Here is a 17,093-nt window from a genome sequence, read left to right as displayed (position 1 = left end):
GGAGGACACCGATCAACTGTTTTAACCGCTATTTGTAAAGGTGCCAACTTTGTTGCTTTGTTTAACATGCTGGCACATCTGTCATGTTATAAAGTAACATTAGGCATTCTCCATTTTCTCACTAATACTTGATACAACTTGCACGACGTTGCAATTTTTATCAAGTATAAGTGAAAAAATGGAGATATAGCTATATCATTCGTATAGATCAGTTAAATATTGTCATCTTCATTATTTTCATTTCAATGTTTCAAACTTAAAAGAAAATGTTTTTAATTTCGTCTACGTCATTGCTGCTTCCGTTTAAGGGTTGAAAATAATGCTAAAGATTTTTTGATTAGTTCTAGAATTAACCAATTAAAGTCAAGGATATAAAGTCAACGACGCCCCTTCTATTTTTACTTTCTTGTTACGCAAAAAAACAATGAAAAAGGTAAAGTTAGAAAAGTTTTCGTTCCCTCCCCCCCCCCCCCCCCTAAAAAAAATATGGACACTACAATTAGTGGGTTGCAACTAAGTAATTTCAGTTTTTTAGTCATAAAAACCATGTTTGTTCTTTTTTAACGACCCAGTTAGTTTTAATGTACTTTGGTTTTTTACATTTGATACAAGGCAAATTGAGGTACTTTCCCAGCAAGCACACAACGTTGAAACAACGTTGAAATAACGTTGATCGACGTTGATCAACGTTATTTCAACGTTATTTCAACGTTGTGTGCTTGCTGGGTTAGAAGCAGGTGGCGCATGAGTACTTATGTACATGTCAGCTGTGCATCAATTTAAAAATGTAGTGCAAAAATGAACATTTTCGGCACATTTTGCTTTTTTTTTCCGCAAAGGAAAGAAAACGGCTGAAGCTCACAAAGAAATATGTAAAGTGTATGGTGTTGATTATATAACAGAGCGCACGCGTCAGAATTGCTTTCAAAAATATCGTTTAGGAGATTTTTCTCTCAAAGATGATGAAATCAAAGTTATGATTCAAGATGATCACCGTATAACTGTTCGAGAGATTGCAGAGAGGTTAAATGTATCTCACACAACTAATGAAAAGCACTTGAAAAGCCTTGGACTTGTTAAGAAGCTCGATGCTTGGTTGCCTCATAATTTAAAAGAGATTCACTTGACACAACGAATCAACATTTGTAATATGCACCTTAAGCGCAATGAAACTGATCCTTTCTTGAAGCGAAGCATTACTGGTGATGAAAAATAGGCTTTCTAAAGCAACATTATTCGAAAAAGATTATGGTGCAAGCAAGATGAACCAAAAAGATCATGTTGTAAATATGGTGGGATTATAAAGGTGTTGTGTATATTGAGCTGCTTCTGAGGGATCAAACAATCAATTCTGAGGTTTACTGTCAACAACTAATGAATCTGGATGTATCAATCAAGGAAAAACGGCCGAAATTTGAAAATTGGAAAGGATCAGTGTTCCACCATGATAATGCAAGACCTCTTACATCTTTAGCAACCCTTGGAAGATTATTGGAGCTTGGTTGAAAAAAAACAACACAAAAAAAATTGCCCAATTGTTTTTAAAATTCCAAAAAATTGTTGGCAACTTTCATAAAAATTTCTTCACAAAAAAAAAAAACATTTGAATTGTAGATTTTGAAAGAAAACGGCATGTTAAATATAATTTTAATAAAAGTTAAAAAAATTCACAATTTTCCAACGAAAGCTCACATTTTTCAGAAACACTATAAATATTTATTTTTAGAAATTTTATAAATATTTATGATATTTTTTTCTCTATTTAAAACTATTATACTTGTATAACTATTTGAGTGTAATTATATATTAAATTTTTTATATAAGTGTAAAAACTAAGGACTGAGATTCTTAGAGATCATGACCAATTTGTGTATATGGAGATTTATAAAACAAACCAAATTAAAAAGAAAGTCAGAAAGAAAATGGCGATTTTATCACAAAGAAAAATTATAAGGATGATTTGAAACGATTATTAGTAGTTTTTATTTCTTTTATAATTATTCAAGTTTATTGAATAAAAGCCGCAAACAAATTTACGAATTTATATAAACAACCGTCATTTTTTATAAACAACACTCAAAGGTTGCAATCGCTTATTTATGAAGGTTGCTGTAAACAGTTTTTTTTTTATTAAGATGCATTATTTAAAAAAAGACTTCCACCTTATTTTCTTTCAAACCACCTCGATCATCAATTTTTAAAACAGATTAAAAATACGCCACTTTTTAAAATTCACTTGTTGAATTATAATTAAAATAGTTTATGATCATGATGATTCTCGAAAAAAAAACCCTTTTTTTTCTTAGTATTATGTGATGGTCGCATTCATTTTTATCCCTAAAATTTCTGTTAAATGTTTTAAAAATTGTGAACCACAAACAAAAAATAGCAACTACCATAAAAACTTCATTAACTTCTGTAAATTTCAAAGACACGAAGCAAAAAAAGTGATAATAAAAAAAAGTGGCCATTTCATCCTTTTGGATTATTATTTTTTTGTCTTCATTTAGAAAGGACTTGTTCTTTGATATTCGCATCTTCCTGTTTGAATAGTTACTGGTAAATGTAACTCCGTCCTTACGGTTTGTAGTTTTGAGTGGAATTTGTTTTTTTGCTCTGCTCCACACACAATCCAAATCCGAAAGATCAATTGGAATGTATTATAAATTTATTAGAGATCAAAGGTGATCTTATATTAATCTGTGAGCAAAATTCTGTGATTGGAAATTTTACCAATCATACAATATATCATTACCAAAATCATCATGACAACCAACTTTTCTCCTTTACGAATTACTAGTTTGCACTTTGTCTATTCGAGAAAGTAAAAGTTCAAAGGATTTGAGCAATTTCAACAATTTCTACAATTTCAACAATTTCTACAATTTCTACAATTTCTACAATTTCTACAATTTCTACAATTTCTACAATTTCTACAATTTCAACAATTTCTACAATTTCTACAATTTCTACAATTTCAAGAACTTCAACAAAAAAAACAAAACATAAAAACGACAACAGAAAAACGACAAAAAACGACGAAGAAAAACGACGAAGCTCATTATTTTAAATAAAATTTTGCGTTATTTCAATGGACTCGTGTAATAGATTTGTTTTACTTTTTTTTTTGTCAATAAACCAAGTAAGCACATGTTCTCAAATAGCAATACTCTTAGGTTTGCGGTATGAGTAAGTTCAAGAGATTCATTTTAAACTTTCACTTATGATGAGTTTTTCAAGCAACTTTTAACATGGTTTTTGTTTTAAAAAATTTGATTGATGATTCATGAAATTTTGTTACGGGTATTCGAATCTTAGTGAAAGGCAACTTCTAAATTAAGGTCACGTTGGTATTTTTTGAAATAGAACTTGTTAATGCAACTAAATGGGGCTGTGGGCTGAGATAATTTGAAACCAATAGAAGAAGCACTTTGAATTGCACAAAGATAACATTGTTTCCTTTTTAAGAACTTCACTATCACCTGTCGTTGAACAACTTAAACAATCCAATCAAAAGCGTTTTAAAAACCAGCCCACCTATCAAAATGAACCGATTTTACATTGAGCGCAGCGAAGCGCAACGAAACGAAATGTAAACGTCCATTTAAGTAACCTTGCGAATACCTAACTGAATGCGGCAAAGGGGTGCTGGAATTATTCGTATTGTAAATGTAAACAAAACTCAGCAATTAAAGATGACAAGTCTAAAAACTAAGAAGGGATAGAAGAATAAGTTCAAGAAAAAAAAAATCTGTACATATTAGTAAGTTAAAGTAGGTTTTTAGACTAGTCATTAAAATGTTTAACCAATTTCAAAACAGTAGCTTGAGCGATCTAGACTCTATTAGTGTGCATGACATCGATTTTGATCTCGGATCAACAAACGCATGCTACGGTCAGTTTACATACGGAGATTATTTGCAAGAGTTGCAGGAATTAGAGCAAGGTCGAACCCCAATGAAAATGGATCGCCATTCGTTGCCGAGAAATTTGACAAATTTACACTGGCTTCACAACGTAGGAATGCAAGCTGACCAACAGCAACAAATCAGACAAGAACCCATTTCGCTCATGGTTGACCCTAACACGAACATGCCTGTTCAATTCTCTGCAAATCGTACAGCTATACACGCCATGCAGCCTCAAAGCATTACTTTTATGAGTATGGCGCAAAATCACTCGATGTCCCAACAGCAACAGCAGCAACAAAGTTTATATCAGCGTCATGATTTGCACCAACAAAATATTTTGCAACACCAAAAATATGCACACGATAAAAATAAAGAAAACGGTACCCCGGGAGCAAAAATTTTCCCCAAACCAGTTTTTTCTTATTCGTGTTTAATTGCCATGGCGTTGCGAAATAGTGACCAAGGTAGCTTACCCGTCAGTGAAATATACAAGTACATGCAGTGAGTGAATTTTACTTTTAATACATTTGTGCGCAATTTTTTCCTTAATTGTCATAAAAGTTGTTTATCATAGTGACAAACAACTTTTTTCTGAAATAAATTCATGATCAAAGTAGATTTTTTTTTTATCTGCTTTTCATTTTTCCGTTTGAGTAAAATAAAAATTGGAAATTAATTGGAAGAAATTTTTTCAGTTGCTAAATGTTTTTTTTTTTTTTTTCTTTCTATAAACTGCTCATTTGGGATTTCAAAAGAGCTTCTCATTCACTGCAATTGAATCGTATATTAATTATTTCGCGGTTTTAAAAGACAGTTAAATAATATTTTTGAATGTAATTGCGGTAACCAAAATCGCAAAACAGTTTGTTGGTATTTTTAAAAGGGAAGTTAAGTTTGTATGGGTGTCTTTAAAAAACTTAATCTTCTCAAAATGATATATATTTTTTAAACTTTCACAGTTTTTTGCTCATTTGAATACGTAATTTTGTTAGAAAGTTGTTAGTAACAGTAGAAAAATTTTAAAAACTCTGTCGCTTTTACATTTTATTTGAAACGGCACCAACTGCTCTAATGATTTTATCAGAAATTACTTTTATGATCCAATGATATCACCACTGGTTTAAGTTTTTTTTGGAAGGATTTCTCGATTGTTGGCAGCCTCTTTTTAACTGAATCAAGGATTTGGGAAGTTTTCAGGGAAAAAAACAACTATTTCTTAAGAACCAAAACTGTTATTGTGTTTTTATAAAATTTATGAACAATAGGTAGTAAAAATGTCCATCTTATTTTTTTATTCGGATAAAAATTGCGATGATATTTAATTAATTTTATTTAGCGGTAGATAAAAAAAAATAGTGCACACTTTTGAAAAATGTCTTGCTTTCAAAAAATGTCTAAGTGTGCAACGGCAATGCTAAACTTAGAGCTAATAAAGTATTGATTATATTTTGATGTTTTGTGCATTTTATAATCAATCACATTTTCAAAAACATGTCTTAAATAACGGAAGTTCAATTTGTGAAAACTGGAGCTTTTATTATTAATACTAAAATCTTTGAAACACAATTTTAAATCGAAGTTGTTAAAAATCCCGCACGGTATAATTGTAGTGTTTTAAATACTTTTGGTATTTTACAATTTACATCAAACCTAAGGCTAGCTTAATTTTTAAAAATAACAAAATAGCTTAAATAAAACAACATTGTTTTATCCTTGTTTTTTTTTTTTAAAAAAAAAAACAAGGATAAAACAATGTTAAAAATAATGTTTCTTTTCTTGTTTTTTTTTAAAAAAAAAAAACAAGAAAAGAAACATTAATCTGAGAAATCAATGTTTGGCTAAAAATAAAAAGATATTCAGACATAGGAAAACCAATAAACCAAAACATTTTTTGTGGGAATTCCTTTAGTGTGAATTTTAGTCCCCATACACACTACTATGATTACTACGATTGAACAGTCGTTTTCGTATAAACAGTTTTAGTTTTAACCTAACCTCTGAGAAGAAAGTTATAATTGAATAAATGATATCTTTCTATAATTGCAGTAAATGGCTTTAGTCATCAGTAATTTCTTTTAAATGTTGAGATGCAATAAATTTCCTATAGGAGTTTTGTTTTGAAAATCAAACTTGCGTTCAAATTAAATATTCGTTGTTTTTAACTTAAAATTTTAGGTCGCGATTTCCTTATTTTAAAACAGCACCTGATGGCTGGAAGGTAAGAAACTTTTGTTTACTTGTTTTTTTATGTATTTATTTAATGACCTTAAACACAATTTTTTTGTGCGTGTTTGCCTTTACTCTAGCAGTCATTTTGGTGCTACTACACTTTTTCCCTCCTCTAATTTTATAATTGACAATGATAGAAAACTTTGTGCTGATTAAGAATCGTATAAATATATAGGTCTCAAAATTAATGTAAAGTGCTCTAATCTGATTTTGAAAGAAAAAAAATATACAACAAATCGCTAATATTTGCCATCTTTAAAAATGATTTTTTTTTTTTTGTCTAAAAGTATCGTTTAAAAGTATTAAGAGCCTGGTTTTCATTTTTTGTAATAAAGATTTCGAACAATCGAACTTTACGGGAATTCATCGCATTTTAAAAGTTATCGCGCCAGTTTGTTTTATGGATTTCTTGCTTAAAATATCTTTAATAGAATAAGTTGAAAAAATCTTTTATTGATTACAAATTGCAATAAACTTTAAAACAACTAAAACTGTTTACATTAAAAAATTTACATTTTAAACTATTGACTTTCTTTTAATCAAGTTAACCCCCTTCAAGTCAACCCCCCGTGAAAATTTATTTTTACTGTATCGTATGAAAATCATGTTTTAAAAAAGTTTCAACAACATTAAATAATTCCATTTTTACTATTCGATTAAAGTTCTTCTTTTCACATTCTTTTTTTCTTTATTAATAAATTTTAGTAAAAAACATAGTCGAAATTTCTGTTATAAACTAAAATTCAGATAAAATCACACGTTTCACAAGAATAGCATGTTTATAGCACTGATCTCTATAATAACTGGATAGCGCATCTCTAATATCAAAATTCACGCCAAAATCGCCATATTGGAAAGCCCCAGAACAATGAAATCTTAAATGTGCGATAAAGCGATAAAGCGATAAGCCGAAAAACAGAACTTAAAGCTTACGGGATTAAAATTTTTGGGGCTTTCCAATATGGCGATTTTGGCGTCAAAAAATAAGAAGTTTTACTCGGAGTTGCGCTATCCAGTTATTATAGAGATCAGTGGTTTATAGCTAGTTTGTCTGATTATCTTCGAATTAACTTTTGCGTAAAGGTCTGCGTCTTGGAATCGTTTTCTCGAAATGAACCGGGAAAAGCATAACGAGACAAGAAACATCCCGGAAAAAAATAACGAGACAAAGGAAAAAACTGTCCCGGAATAAAGCTATAAATCGGGACAACAATTTTGTCTCGGAATTTAAAAATTGTGTCCCGGATATTATCGTCTTGTCTCGTCTCGTCTCTAATAAAAATTAACGAGACGCAGAGGCTTACTTTTGCGCGTTTAATAAACCAAAAAACATTTTTTAAAATGGCAATTACAATAGAAAGCTTAAAATTCTCACCGATAAAGATTTTAGTAAAGAAAATTAATGAAACTTCTCAAATCATGTAGTATAGTAACCAGGCTAGTAAGGTTTTGCGGTTGAAAACAAAATCTGCTCTAAGTCAGTTAAGTCAAGACTTTCAACTTCAGATTAGAGCACTTTACATTGATTTTAAGACGTATGTTTATTTTTTGTATGTTATTAAGACGTATATTTATTATTCTTAATCAGCATAAAGTTCTCTATCATTATCAATCATAATATCAGAAGAGGGAGATAATGTGATTGATTTAAATTTACTCTGTTTCATGCATAAATTATGGGTATTAAACTAAACCTTTAAATATGTTTAGATATTTTGTTGTTGTAGAGGTGTTGCACAAACTCATTTATGATTGCTTTTTTTAACTAGTTAAATATTAGTAATTTTCATGGAAAAAAATTTTTAAGATGATTTTTTATTTTTTGCTTATTAAAACTAATATATTTGCAGTAAATTTCTGTAATAAAATCAGTATTTCTATTGTGAAATAATAATAATAATAAAAATAGTGATAATAATAATAATAATAATAATAATAATAATAATAATAATAATAATAATAATAATAATAATAATAATAATAATAATAATAATAATAATAATAATAATAATAATAATAATAATAAAATAAATAAAAAAATAAAAAACTAATAATGATAATATAATAATGATAATAATAATAATAATAATAATAATAATAATAATAATAATAATAATAATAATAATAATAATAATAATAATAATAATAATAATAATAATAATAATAAAATAAATAAAAAAATAAAAAACTAATAATGATAATATAATAATGATAATAATAATAATAATAATAATAATAATAATAATAATAATAATAATAATAATAATAATAATAATAATAATAATAATAATAATAATAATAATAATAATAATAATAATAATAATAAAATAAATAAAAAAATAAAAAACTAATAATGATAATATAATAATGATAATAATAATAATAATAATAATAATAATAATAATAATAATAATAATAATAATAATAATAATAATAATAATAATAATAATAATAATAATAATAATAATAATAATAATAATAATAATAATAATAATAATAATAATAATAATAATAAAATAAATAAAAAAATAAAAAACTAATAATGATAATATAATAATGATAATAATAATAATAATAATAATAATAATAATAATAATAATAATAATAATAATAATAATAATAATAATAATAATAATAATAATAATAATAATAATAATAATAATAATAATAATGATAAAATAATAATAATAAAAAAATAATAATGATAATAAAATAATATGATAATAATGTAAATGAAAATAATAAATTATAATAATAATGATTATAATATAATAACTAAATAAATAAAAAATAAATAAATGTCTCATTATTTTGTCTTGAGTTGTAAGTATATATGATTTGTATATGATTTTTTATATATGATTTTTTATAATTGAATTTATGGCATGGACTATTTTTATAAATATTTTTTTTTTAGAATTCTGTCCGTCATAATCTGTCCTTGAATAAAGCTTTTTGCAAACTTGAAAGACCAGATGGCACATCACAAAGGAAAGGTTGTTTGTGGTCACTTAAACCAGAAAAAAAAGACCAGCTTCGAAGAGAAATTAGAAAGTGGAAGAAAAAACATCCTGATGCTATTAAGGCCAGCATGGCTAATCCAGGTTAGTAGGATCATTGTCAAAAAAACTAAGTTTCTGTAATACACATCTTTTAATTTTTTTAAATTACTATAAAAGATTTGGGTAACTCCATGTGAAAGTATCCGATTTTTTGAAAAAATGCAACCCAAAATCTCAAATTTATGTAGATTTTTGCACCACTGGAAGACTCCTATGAAAATGAATATCTGAAACACTAACACTCCAAAACAAATCACAGCTACATTCAACAAAATCATTTAGATTTGGCTACAACATCAAATGGTGGTACTGATACTACTTAAGACACTATGAACCTGTCATATAAAGTGATCACTTGTTTGTTTAAGCATATTTCAAAAGTAGAAATGGGTTTGTGATGGTGATAATTTCTTTTGCCTGGAACCCTTACAACTTTTTTTGTTCTTTAACATAAATAAAGGTCTAAACACATGCTTGTGGTAATAACATATAGTCTTAATGTTTTCATTTAATGTCATCTCAAGCAAGCTAGATCTCCAAGTATATATCCTATAAATCTTTTTCCAATATGCTAAAATCTTTTAAACTTTGTTTTTGTGCAAAAGTTGTTTTATGACACTATAGCATTTCCAAATCCACAAGATTCCATTTTATTAAGTTGATATCTTATTCCTATTTTATTGGTTACATGAAAATAATAAAAAAGAAGCATCAAAGTATGTGTTTTTGATAAATAAGAAACTAATTTTTACAATTATGTCTATAATTTTTATAACAGCATAAACAATTTTCACAATTTCTTTACAAAAACAATGTAATCATAGCAATAAACTGTTATTTCTAACTACTCTTTTCTAAGATAAAAACTGTTCAAATCTCAGAATTCATTCAGTGTTACCACTTATTCTGAGTTGTACTCCATTTTGTACCCTTCTAAGATTGACTGTAAAGGTTATTCACTTTAGAGTTATTTACATCATTAAGCGATTTATTAGCATCAAAAATTTATAAAAATAAGTCCTTGCAGTTAGTTAAATATCTTTCTTCAGTAACTCATTAGCCTACAACACTGTTAATAAGTTTTTTATTTCAAGTAAAATCTTGCAGTCTTAATTAAATTATATAAATATCTTCTTATTCATGTGATTATCTAAATATTAAATAAGACTTCAAAAAAAAATTACTAAAAAAAATTGGGTTACATTACCATTTTTCTATATAGCTTAGTGCAGTAAATTTATAATTTTTTAATTCAATCATAAAAGTTTTGTTTACTTTGAAATGATTTGAGAAGTTTCATTAATTTTCCTTACCCAAAATCTTTATTTGTGCCAATTTTAAGCTTTCTATTGTAATGATGGGTTAAACAATCATTAATCATGGTGGAAATGTTTTCACAAAATACAAACTCAGGATAAAATAAAAGTATTCATACCTTTGAAACTACTTTTGTTATTGGCTCAAATTTTGAGTAGACTCATATTTTATTAAAATCTTTCAGTGGTGCAAATACTAGCAATGTTTCAGACAATGTATGGGCTGCATGCTTTTTTCATTTGCTTTACTTTCAAGTTAAAATTTTTCAATATGAAAAGTTTCTTTAAAAAAGGCTTGAATTCTGCTCAAACAAAATAAAATGTCTAAAGAAGTTCTGTAATTTAAAAGTATCTTCTATTTGAATGTTTTTATGAAGATTTTATTTGAAGCAACACTTACGGAAGCATTTTAAGAACAGAAATACTTTGAAGACTAAAAATATACAGTTGAACTGTTTGTGTTTCAAATGAATTTGTAGAGAAAAACCTGGTCTCAGATAAGTTTTAATGTTTATTTTACACTTTATGTGTTAACATTTTGATTTTTTTAATAATCAGTATTGATATATAAAAATTTCTAAATTAAAATTTTTTAAAAATCTGCTGTTGTACCAAGTGTAAGCTTTTATTTCTAGTTATTTAATTCACTTTACTGGCTTAAAATAAAATTGTTATGAGGCTTTACAATTACCTTTGATTGGTCAAAATTATTTTTTGCTTGGAAGAATTTTTTAAGTACATTTTAATTTTTTTAAAACAACTGCAAATGTTAAAGTAAACTAAGACTGATTTATTGTAGATGACTTAAGCATTTCAAGTGACTCTTGTGATGATGATTCAATGGAAGATTCAAAAATCCCATCTCCTGAACACACTGTTCCTGAGAGCGCCTTAGACATGCCACCATCAACACCTCTGCTGAACGATGCAGTCAAAGATGAACCAGTAGATGAAGTAGCAGTAGAAGACGTTGCAAAAGAACTTTTTGGTAGTGATCTTTTATTTAATCAAGACGATCTCCAGGCAGATGAATTCTGGAATGAACTCATGGATACTAATATGCTTAGTTCACAAGATCGAAAATATTTGAGCGAAGACATTGTTGAACTTGAGAGTTCAGTAAAGATTGAACCTCTATCACCTTCCACAAATTTTTTCAGTTCAGCGATACATTAACCAACCTCAGCCAGTTTTTAAGAAAAGATGCTGAGGATTTGATGCTTTACTTCTAGCGTTAACAACAGCATGTTCAGATGTTGCGGGATTGCTCTTTTGTTGCTCTTTTCAGTAATTGTTAAGCATTTTAAAGGTCACTTTCAAATTAGCGTTCTCATTCTTTTTTAAGTTTGTGCATGTTACAAGCATGCTTTTGTAAATTATAATATAATGCTGTTTTATAATGCATAAGTGTATGTTTGTACTTAATGTTTAATGCTTTTTAATATGTATGATTTTTTGTCTCATGTTTGTATGTATTTTCTGGTACATTAACCTTTAAATGTTTGTTATAAACTTTATGCATATGACATGTTGCGATGGCAGTTGCTCTTGATTCAACATTTATAGTTTTTTAATCACTCCATGAAGCTTTGTTTTGTGGTTTGTTAAGTTTTTTATTATTTCTTTTAAATTTTTGTAATCAGACTTTTATTTTATGAAGAAATATTTCCATTCATTTGTAAGGAGTTTTTTTTGTTTTTTGTTTGCTATTTTTTTTCTGTTTCCATTTTTCTGTATCAATATTTTAATCAAGAAGTTTTACCATAAGAATGAACATTATGAACTTTCCGTCAGCGATATTTTTGTTGCTTTATAACTTTTTAGACAAGATTTTTTAATAAAATCATCCACAAAAGTTTTCGAGAAAAATTTAAAATTTGCTTTTATCATTGAACATGGTCACATGTAAATTTGTACATATTTATAGCTTTATAAAGAAACAATTTTTGAATCAAAATTTATATGGTGCTGTTCTTTGTCGGTGTTGTTGTTCAATTTTATCCTGGTTCTTATTTGCAGAATCGAGTTTGCTCTTGCTTGTAGAATCAATTCAGAGCTCTGCTTACTCTAACAATTTATGTGAAAAGTTTTCACATTCAGTGTCTTTCTTTTTATTTCTGGTGTTTTTTTTAGAGAAATTTTATTACTAGAATTTATCACTAGTTGTGTTTTGTTGTGTTTGTTTGCTTTTACAAATTTAATGATGTGAATGTACTACGTTATTCTTCTTTGAATATATATTAGTTTTTATTTGCTGGCTGTTATTGTCACGCTTTTTACTTCTTGTTTTGAGTTTAAATTAAACGCTTAATGGTTTCATCCCCTTCACCTCTGTCGGTTCGTCACCATGTGTTCTTTTTTATTATAAGATTGTTATTTAAATAGCTTTTTTATAACGTTTTTTGTAAATATTAAATTTAAAGAGAAAATTTAAGTTGTAAATTACTATGTTTTCGATTTTACTTTAGGTGTTTACTATTAGTTTACATCAAGGTGATTTTTCGGTGTAATCTAATAGCCATAAACAAGGTAGGTTTTTCATTTCTCTTTTTTTGCAAACTGAAAAGCTAATGGGGGCTGGTCAAGATATTTAAAATAAATACCACTGATCTAAGCCCAAGATAGCGCTATAGGGTTTATCCATTCAAAAGAATGACTTCAATAATTAAAATGAACTTAAAAATTAAGACTTGTTAATTTTGTTATTTTAGGTAAAAATCGTTTTGTTTACCCACCACCAAGTCATGAAAGTAAATCCATACAAAGTCTACTAAACGACTAGAAAGTAGCATTTATTTCTACCTTTTGGAAAAAAAATCGATTGTTCACGAAAGAATTTTGTCGTATAGAAAAACTCTTCATCTCGTTGAATTTGATGTGATTACGATACACCTTTTGTTATTTCTTTGATGAAAAAAGGGTCATTCAAAAAGCTGATTGGCTTGGCTTGTTAGTAAACTTCTTTTTGTTTTATTTCTTCAGGGTCCATGTCAAAAAAAACAACGGGGCTGCACTCTACCTCACTAAAATCGCTGAAATTTGGCATAAAATGTTTTTTAATTAAGTCAGGAAACTCTGTAACCTTTTTATCTTAAAGTTCCTCGCTTAGGATTTTGTTTTGGATTTACAGCTACCTAAAATTCTCAATTGAGGCGCCCACCATTTAGATAAGAGTTATGTCAAAATACATGGTTCACTGGGTTTTATAACTTAACTCTTGGTAGTTTACATTTTAGGTCGAAAGGAAGAGAAAAACGTTTTCAATAAAAACAACAAAAAAACTTTAATGGTCCTGATATGGACTACCAATGTTCCTAACATGGATTTGTTATAAATAGTTAAGTTTTTGTTATATTAACTCACAAATGCACCCAGAAGATTGGTGTAAAACAAAACTCTACGCATCAGCTGCTATTTTAGTGAGGATTTCAAATGGAGATTTTATCATTTTATCATTGACAAAAAATGTTATGGTAACTAAAAATACTACAACTTATTCACAGCATCATAAAAATACTCCCCATGTAGTGCAAACAAATCTGTTTTTTCTCATTATATACGCACGCAGTGTTTATAACAGAAACATTATTCAAAAACTATTTTTGTAAAATGTTTTTAGCGAGTATTTTTATTGAGAAAATGTTACATGGAAAAAGGATGTTTAAAATAAAAAGTAAAAGGCCATTAGTTTATGTACAAAGATCGTAAATAAAATTATCACTATCTGTTCCTATATATGCTTTGGAGCTGTTTTTGTAGCTGCTCCAACATCTTTTACAGGAGTGAGTACAGATCATGCTTTCTATGCTATATTCGTCGCAGATGAAACAATATCATGCACTAAGATTTAGAGTATGTCGTGCTTCCTTAACCGCTTTTTTAAATTTCTATTAGTAGCACTCAAGCAGTAATTTCTTGTAGGTAATTGAGGTGAAAACTTCTGGCTGTTCCCAATTATTTCTACACTTGCTTTCATCTTTTAGCTATTGAGGGTAGAAAAGTGGTTTTTATACTTTATACACGAAAAAATGAGAAAGTGAAGTATGCGTTCTTCTAGAGTATTCAAATGTAAGTGCTGTGTAGTTGATCTGCATTAATTCAATATATATCACCAGGCGCTTAAGCAAATCATCGGCCATAACTGGTTTTTTCAGATGTGCTGTTATAATTCAGTTTTCATGCACACAACAACGGCTCTAAAAAAACATTTTCCATCACAAAAGATGCTGATAAGCTGATGTGGTGGGAGGCTTACTAGTTATGCCTAAAGATGTGGTTGACATCAGAATAATGTTTGCTGCTGCTGGTGGACCATCCTGACGAAACGTTTTGGATTCCGTTGCAGACCTTTTTCGACTTCGTGATCCTAACTTAAAGTGGCTTGAGAAAAGATCTGTCCAGCGTCTGTAATTTATGAGTTTTGTTTGGTAATTTATGTAACTTAATAGTTTTGTTTGGTGGGAGAGAAAGCATACTGATATTGTTGTCACTGGCTTAGTGTTGTATGTAATTTGTGTCCATCTAATACCAGCAACACTTTTTTTTCTTTAGAGGGCTTTACAAAGTTAACAAAGTGTTCTAGCCATTTGACAAAACGAAATGAATTTATCGAGCAGCAAGATACGATGCGGCCTTTTAATGCACCATCTTCCAGCTGGCACCCTTTGTCGTTTAAATATGATCATAGGTGAGACGTACTGAGTTCCATAAACACAGCATTCACCTGTTGTGTTAACTCTTCTTTATGCACTGACCAAATTTATTATCCGCTTCTGTCCTTTCAACTCAAGCACTCGATGGTACTTTATTTTAACTGTTAAAATCCTTGATTCATCAAAGTTAAATATACTGTTAGCATCAAGGCCATAAGATTTCAACAATAGAAATGCAATACTACTTTAGAAGTTTTTTATTTTAAATGATAAAGTTCAGAAGTATGCTATTTTTTTTAAACAAATCTTTCACTGCCTGAATATGACTTTTTGTATTTTAGGTATACCCCTCACCCCCTTCCTTTAAATGTTTAGATTGTGCTTCTTAATTTTCCTTTCTTTTGGCCAAAGAAATTAATTATTGCATAGCAAACAATTTGTAATTGAATAGCGCGGAAGCAATCATGCAAAATGATAGAAAACACTGACGTTACGTAGTCTCCCTGTAAAACACAATGAACTTTGAATTCTTTACAAATACAACCTGGATGGTTTTTTTTACCTTGGTATCTGAGGGATTTTTATGGATTATGAGCGAGTATAGATTGAGCGCAAAAATTTTATAGAAGAGAGTTTTATTTACGGAAGAGAAGACATAGAACTGCAGCATGTTCGCTGCGAAAAAACAACACAATTATAGATTTTGTTGAAAACAATTAAATACTCAAGTTAAAATCTGATTCAAAATATTGACAGGATTGATCACGAGTTACTTATAAAATGGAGAAGTTGAAATAAAATTAAATACCATCATGATTTGTAAGATATGATAGTAATCAGTAAAGCTGATGTAATCCATTAGGTGTATCAAATGTTGTGATACAACAATTTTTAGATTTATGAGGTATCGATTAAAGCTATTTGAAAAAAAAATTCAACCATTGTTAAAAAAAAAAAATCAAACTATTTATAAGTATGTAGTCCCAGAAAAATCCCAATGACAACAGCTGGTACGCACATTATGTCCAAATAAGTATTTTCTAAAAATTGTAAAGTCAGAAAATTGGAGATGCTGTAAACGGTAGAGAATTCTACTCTACCCCCAAACATGTCGTTTTCTACCAACATTTATCTCTCTCTCATTGCCGGAAAAAAGAATTTATGCTCCAAACGAATTGGATAGTTATAAAATGTTAGATGGTAATATTTCATAACTGAAAGTGGTGAATGAAAGTGGTGTATGAAAGTGGTGTATGAAAGTGGTGTATGAAAGTGGTGCATGAAAGTGGTGTATGAGGTCCTAATCTAAGATCTATTACGACCATCTGTCCAATCTTCTTCCGCAGCTATGCGGAAGAAGTTTGGACAGATTAAATTTTATAGTGAAGGTTCATTTTTTAAAGTTATCATCAATGTTTTTGATTGCGAAGAGACAAATGTTTGAGATTTATTCCTAAACAGTGGTGTACAACGATCGCAATTTCTAGCTAATGCTGAAGCTATTTCTGAATCAAACTAAAATTTCAGGCAGTCTACTTTGCTATTTCTGAATCAAATTACTTTGAAGTCTACTTTGCAGAAATGTTTTTTATTATGTTGCTTTCGGTTTAAAAGGTCGGAATGTGCGATATTCGGCTCATCTGGGACATCCGGGATAAGAGCTTATTTATGGTGTGAAGAAGTTTCTACCTTGAAGTCAGGGAAGAAACGATCTCTTGCCAGTATTAAATATTGGTACTGTAAATATGTAGAGAAACAAATCAGTAAAATCATCGATAAAGGGTTTTATGAAGTGTATCTATCCGCGATTTTTTATCTTGTGAGGGGGGAAAACGAGAAAAGTTAAAACATCATCTTTAAGTTTTTACCCAACTCCAGCATATAACATTCGATCGAAGAAAAGAGCGAGTCAACGAAAACACC

The 17,093-nt window shown here is 28.6% G+C and overlaps 1 protein-coding gene across 1 annotated transcript; it reads left to right on the top strand.

The window, feature by feature from the left end:
• The first annotated feature begins 3,574 nt into the window (after nt 1-3,574).
• On the top strand, nt 3,575-12,193 carry LOC145202048 (uncharacterized). The gene is made up of 4 exons (XM_090081926.1): nt 3,575-4,412; nt 6,087-6,129; nt 9,058-9,244; nt 11,318-12,193. The coding sequence occupies exons 1-4, from the start codon at nt 3,799-3,801 to the stop codon at nt 11,692-11,694; spliced, it is 1,221 nt and encodes a 406-aa protein (XP_089938052.1). The 5' UTR covers nt 3,575-3,798; the 3' UTR covers nt 11,695-12,193.
• Nucleotides 12,194-17,093: the final 4,900 nt, after the last annotated feature.

The sequence above is a fragment of the Hydra viridissima genome, unplaced genomic scaffold (genome assembly GCF_058129835.1).
Source record: "Hydra viridissima isolate aposymbiotic clone 2 unplaced genomic scaffold, HvirCarnegie_v1 scaffold_3, whole genome shotgun sequence".
NCBI classification, from domain to species: Eukaryota; Metazoa; Cnidaria; class Hydrozoa; order Anthoathecata; family Hydridae; genus Hydra; species Hydra viridissima.
Note: the sequence above shows the minus strand (reverse complement) of the source record. Positions and strands in the feature narration are given on the sequence as shown.

What these genes read in the sequence shown, in the direction of transcription:
- LOC145202048 (XM_090081926.1), top strand. Translation starts at nt 3,799, where the DNA reads ATGTTTAACCAATTTCAAAACAGTAGCTTGAGCGATCTAGACTCTATT. An exon ending in CAGCACCTGATGGCTGGAAG is followed by an intron (nt 6,130 to 9,057) that starts GTAAGAAACTTT and finishes TTTTTTTTTTAG; the next exon opens with AATTCTGTCCGTCATAATCT. An exon ending in GGCCAGCATGGCTAATCCAG is followed by an intron (nt 9,245 to 11,317) that starts GTTAGTAGGATC and finishes GATTTATTGTAG; the next exon opens with ATGACTTAAGCATTTCAAGT.